Source organism: Poecile atricapillus, chromosome 28 (genome assembly GCF_030490865.1).
Source record: "Poecile atricapillus isolate bPoeAtr1 chromosome 28, bPoeAtr1.hap1, whole genome shotgun sequence".
NCBI lineage: Eukaryota > Metazoa > Chordata > Aves > Passeriformes > Paridae > Poecile > Poecile atricapillus.
Genome location: NC_081276.1, coordinates 5,702,985 through 5,707,938, shown reverse-complemented (window position 1 = coordinate 5,707,938; position 4,954 = coordinate 5,702,985). Strand labels below are relative to the sequence as shown.

The window sequence follows — 4,954 nt, the reverse complement described above, 5'->3', positions numbered from 1 at the left end:
CCCGAGCCGCCAACGAGCTCCGAAGAGGCGCGACGTCACTTCTGGCGGTGCCGAATGAAATGGCGAGTGGTGGTGGCGGCGGCGGCGGCGCGGGGAAGATGGCGGTGAGGAGTAGGGTGGCTCGGGTCTGGCGGCGGTGCCCCCGTCCCGCGGCCGGGGGATTCCGCAGGAGTGTCCTTGGGCTGTGTCTCCGAGGATGGCACGCTTTAACTGGGCCACCTGTGCTCTGCCGTAGGATAAGGAGAAGAAGAAGAAGGAGAGCATCTTGGACCTCTCCAAGTACATCGACAAGACTATCCGGGTGAAGTTCCAGGGCGGGCGGGAAGGTGAGCCCGGCGCGTGGCTGCAGCACGATACTCTTTTGCCTTTCGGCATTTTCCCTCAGCTGATGTCTGTCGGCTCTGCCCTCCTGCTCACGCTGCTTTCCCGTCGAGGGAAGGCGAGGAATAGCGGGTGCTTCTACTTTGCAGTGGTGTGAAGCTTCTCTCGTTTAACTATTCTATTCATCTCCTGGATGCACTTTTATCTTTATGGCTCATCTGTGTGTCTCTTTTATTGATTTGTCTTGAACAGCTTTATTTTGGCTGGTTTGTTTGTTTTTGCATTGCAAGGGTGCACTTAAAGTAACAAAGAAACATTTGTGAATGTAATAATTAATATAATTGTCGTGCCTTTAATCTCTTGACATGGTAAGCATGCCCGGAATTCATGGTTCAATATATGCCATCGTGCCTTTCCATCCTCATCCGTTCACAGCTGGGCAGGTACATCCCAATGTGGTTGGTGCCACCCGCAGGCGCTTGTTTGTCCGAGTTAACCGTGTGCTGCGTTTTAAAACTCCATTAGGACCTAATGCTTATAAGGGTTTGGAAGTTACTCGAACTCCTTAATAAATGTATTTGTCAAACTGGGAAGTATCTCTGTGTAATTTTGTGCTACATTTACTGACTAGTCTTGTGGAATCACATTCTCGATTAGGACAAATTGCTGGTCTATCTGCAGTGCCTTTGTGTGAGGCAGTGTTTATGCTAAAGACATGATGCGCCAGGGGGGCACCTGGAAGATGGGGTTTCTGAGGAAAGAAAATATGGTCTTGCTTCGTGTTTAACCATAACCTTTCATTAAGGATATTTATTTTGTGTTGGAGTTGTTTGGGGGTTTTTTTGTGTGCGTGTGACTTGTATTGGTTTGTTACACAGTATTCTTAAAATGCCCTTGAAATTAGCTCAAAGCAAAAATGTTAGTTTTGAAGAACATTTTGAAGAATTGATTGAAAAGTGAAAGTTTTAGTTGACACAATGCTGACCAGCATTTGTGTACTTGTCATTGATAAAGAGGACACTGTTTAGTATCTCATTTGTTTGGTCTTCCCTGAAGGACGGAACAGGGCTGGAGAACTGAATATACTTTTCATAAAGTCTTGTGTTGCTGTATACCTTTGGTCTTAATCATTGTTTTCTGTGTGGTCTTCAATAGCAAGCGGTGTCCTGAAAGGATTTGACCCTCTTCTGAACCTTGTGCTGGATGGTACCATTGAGTATATGCGAGGTAAGTAATATGCAATCTTTGGAAAGTTTCCCCTACCCAAGTGGTTTTCTTGACAGAAATCTTACAGATCTATGAGTGAATAAGCAGAAACTGCAGATTAATATCACCCAAACTGCAGCGTGCTTGGGATAACTGTCTTGTAAAGAAAGAGATAAGGTGACAAGTCTATGAGACCTGACAACATGCACCTGAGGTGCCTGAGGGACTTGGCTGGTATAGTTCCCAAGCTACTCTAAAACATTTAAATAAGTGATGGCAGTCAGGTGATGGGAAAGAGGGAAACGTTGAACCCATTTTTCAAAAGGGTAGAAAGGACCCTGGGAACTACTGTCCTGTCAGCCTCGCCTCTTGTGCTTGAGAAGATCATGGAACAGAGCTCCTCCTTGGAGCTCTGCTAAGGCATTTGGTGGACAGGGAGGTGAATTGAGTCATCCACCACCTTCACCATGGGAAAATCTTGTCTGACCAAGCCAGGTGGCCTTCTGTGATGGAGTGATTCCATGAATGGACAATGGAAGGGCTTAGAAATGTCTTTTATCTCTACTTCTGTAAAGCCTTTGACACAGTCCCCCACCATATCTTTCTCCCTAAATTGAAGAGAGATGGATTTGATGGGTGCACTGTTTGGTGAATGTGGAGTTGGTTGGATGGTCATATCCAGAGGGTAGTAGTCAATGGCTTAATGTCCACATGAACATCAATGACAAGGGGTGTCCCTCAGGGATCTTTGTGGGCACCAGTACTGTTTATTATCCATCAGTGACATTGACAGTCAGATCAAGTTCATCCTCAGTCTGCAGGTGACACACCTGAAGGATGGGGACCTGAGGGGTAATGGGGACCTGGACAAGTTTTTGAAGAGGGCCCACAGGAGCTTCATGAGATTCAGCAAGGCCCAAGTACAAGGTCCTGCTCCTGGTTTGGCACAACCCCTGGTATCAATCCAGGCTGGGGGATGAACAAATTTGAGAGCATCCCTGCTGAGAGGGTTGAACATGGTGGTTAATGAGAGGATGGACATGTGCTTGCAGATCACAAAGCCAGCTATATTCTGGGCTGCATCCCTACCAGGGATGGAGGATTCATGCCCAGGGAGGGGATTCTGCTCCTCTACCTTGCTCAGGTGAGACCCCACCTACAGAGCTGCCCCCAGTAGCTGGGGGAACATCAGGAGGATGTGCAGCTGCTGCAGTTAGTTCAGAGAAGGCCACAGAAATGCTCCAAGGGCTGGAACCCCTCTGCTCTGGAGCCAGGCTGGAAGAGCTGGGGGTATTCACCTGGGGAAGAGGGCTCTGAGGAGATGTTATTGTGGCCTTTCAGTACTTAAAAGGGACATGACAGGAAATGGAATTCAAATGCTTCAGCAGGCCCTGTTGTGACAGGGTAAGTGGTAATGGGTTTAAACTAAGGTAAGGTTGATTTAAATACAAGGAAGAGGGTTTTTTTATAATGAGAGTGATAAAAACACTGGGACAAGTTGCTCAGAGAAGTGGTAGGTGTCCCATCCTTGGGAGCATTTAAAGATGGTACTCCAAGCAACAGGGTCTAGTTTAAGATGTCCCTGCTCATTGCAGGGGGACTGTACTAGATGATCTTTAAAGGTGATTCTACAGCAGATGTTAGGTTAAGCACGTTCCCTGTGATATAACAGCCCTGGTAGTCCTTGCATGAGCTCCTCTGTTGTCATCTCATTGGCTGCCCTTGTCCTCTAATAAAGTAGTGTCCTTGTATAAAGTAGTGTCTCTTCCTCCTCTGTGATACAAAATGTATAATTTGGTAGGACAGTGTTTTTGAAGAGTATTCTCCTACCTGCTAGAAGGGAACACCTGAAGCTTTGAATTTTCTCCTTAAAAGGGAGTTCTAAAATGGGTTGTTCATTTCTATTGAATATAGACATACCTTATGGAAGATAGAACTGGCTGATTTGTGTTTGTCTGTCTTGATCCAGCCCTGTTTGGCTTGGTCTGGGAATGGACTTGTGCTCTATTTCCTTATGCATTAAAAAGTCAGGGTCTTTTTCTGATTTGTGTTAATCCCCAAGTGTTTGTCTATAGTGGCATTTGAAATGGGATCAAGAGCTTTTTTTAATAACTTGCATGCATACTATTGGTTAGATGAATGAAAGGGCCTTTGAATTATTTAATAAATGTGTTCTGCTTTTTCTTGCATACAAAGCAAATTTCTTTATTGCTCACTGTCAGTAAGGTCTTGAAAACATAGATGGCACTGCAGCATCAACTGTGTAGTCCATGTGTTCAATAAAACAAAGCAGTTATGCCAGGAAAGAACATGCATGTCTGTGCCTTTTGAAGTTGATGAAACTTGGTTTCTTTTTCTTATTTTCCTGTTCTAACAGTGGATCTCTACTTTTTAGATCCGGATGATCAATTTAAATTAACAGAAGACACGCGTCAGCTGGGACTTGTGGTTTGCAGAGGGACTTCTGTGGTTCTCATTTGTCCACAGGATGGAATGGAAGCTATTCCAAACCCTTTCATTCAGCAGCAAGATGGCTAATGCTTTCTTTGGATTGTCTCTGAAAACTTCAGGGGTGCAAGTCATTGGAGAAAACTATCAGAGTGTGAGAAGCTTCCTGTTTTGTGGGGGGAGTTTGAATGTGTATTTGTTAGTGTGAAAAAAAAGTCAACTTTTGTGGCTTTCATAAATGATGAGAGGATGGATTATGTAAGAAGTATGTTCTTGTTTTCCTTCCACCCCCAAGTAAGTGTGTAACTATGTTGTTTATAGCTGACAGAAGAGATTGTGATTAATTGTCCGAGAGCTTCTTGACCTTCTGAGTTTCGAAACAGCCCCATAAAATTAGTTCAGAATGCCCTGAATATTGGTGTTATTATTTCCATTTTTAAATACATTAAAATGTATTTAATCCAAATTAAAAGCCTAAATACAGTAGAACATGTTTTTCTTCCTCTTAGATATCAGTACTCAGCTGGGGAAGCATTATGTTGTAGTCTTCTGCTTTTGAGTGCAGAAAAATTACTTCCTTGTGTAGTGTCATCACCTTTACAAGGGATGTAGCCAAGAAGGTCTTTTTCAGCACTTGTTCCAGAACTGGAAGGCTGTGATCTGTGTATCAGCAGGCTCACCCATTTCTACAGGAGGACTGGTCTAACTTGTGGGATAAATCTTGATTGAGTGACCTGAACCTTGTGGAGGAATCCATTTGATACCTGGAATTCTAGGGGAAGAGTATCTTATATCCTAACATTTGTTCAGTTGTAGGCAGTGTCTGGAAGTACTGCATATTTTTATATTGTAGCTATCCACTTCTGGTTTTGCTTGTTATAACTTGATTTGTAAGTAAACATTTTTATTTCTTTTATACTGCAGAAAATGCAAAATTTGAGGAGTTTTGAGTGAATAAAGACAAATTAATCTGTTTCTA

The 4,954-nt window shown here is 43.7% G+C and overlaps 1 protein-coding gene across 1 annotated transcript; it reads left to right on the top strand.

Annotated features, from left to right (window-relative positions):
- The first annotated feature begins 17 nt into the window (after window positions 1-17).
- On the top strand, window positions 18-4,954 carry LSM7 (LSM7 homolog, U6 small nuclear RNA and mRNA degradation associated). The gene is made up of 4 exons (XM_058858317.1): window positions 18-104; window positions 236-326; window positions 1,477-1,548; window positions 3,923-4,954. Exons 1-4 carry the CDS (start codon window positions 60-62, stop codon window positions 4,063-4,065), a joined length of 351 nt encoding a protein of 116 aa, XP_058714300.1. The 5' UTR covers window positions 18-59; the 3' UTR covers window positions 4,066-4,954.

Excerpts from the sequence above, each read along its gene's own strand:
- LSM7 (XM_058858317.1), top strand. The coding sequence starts at position 60 with ATGGCGAGTGGTGGTGGCGGCGGCGGCGGCGCGGGGAAGATGGCG. Across the intron at positions 105-235 it reads GCGGCGCGGGGAAGATGGCG|GATAAGGAGAAGAAGAAGAA; the intron begins GTGAGGAGTAGG and ends GCTCTGCCGTAG. Across the intron at positions 327-1,476 it reads GTTCCAGGGCGGGCGGGAAG|CAAGCGGTGTCCTGAAAGGA; the intron begins GTGAGCCCGGCG and ends GGTCTTCAATAG.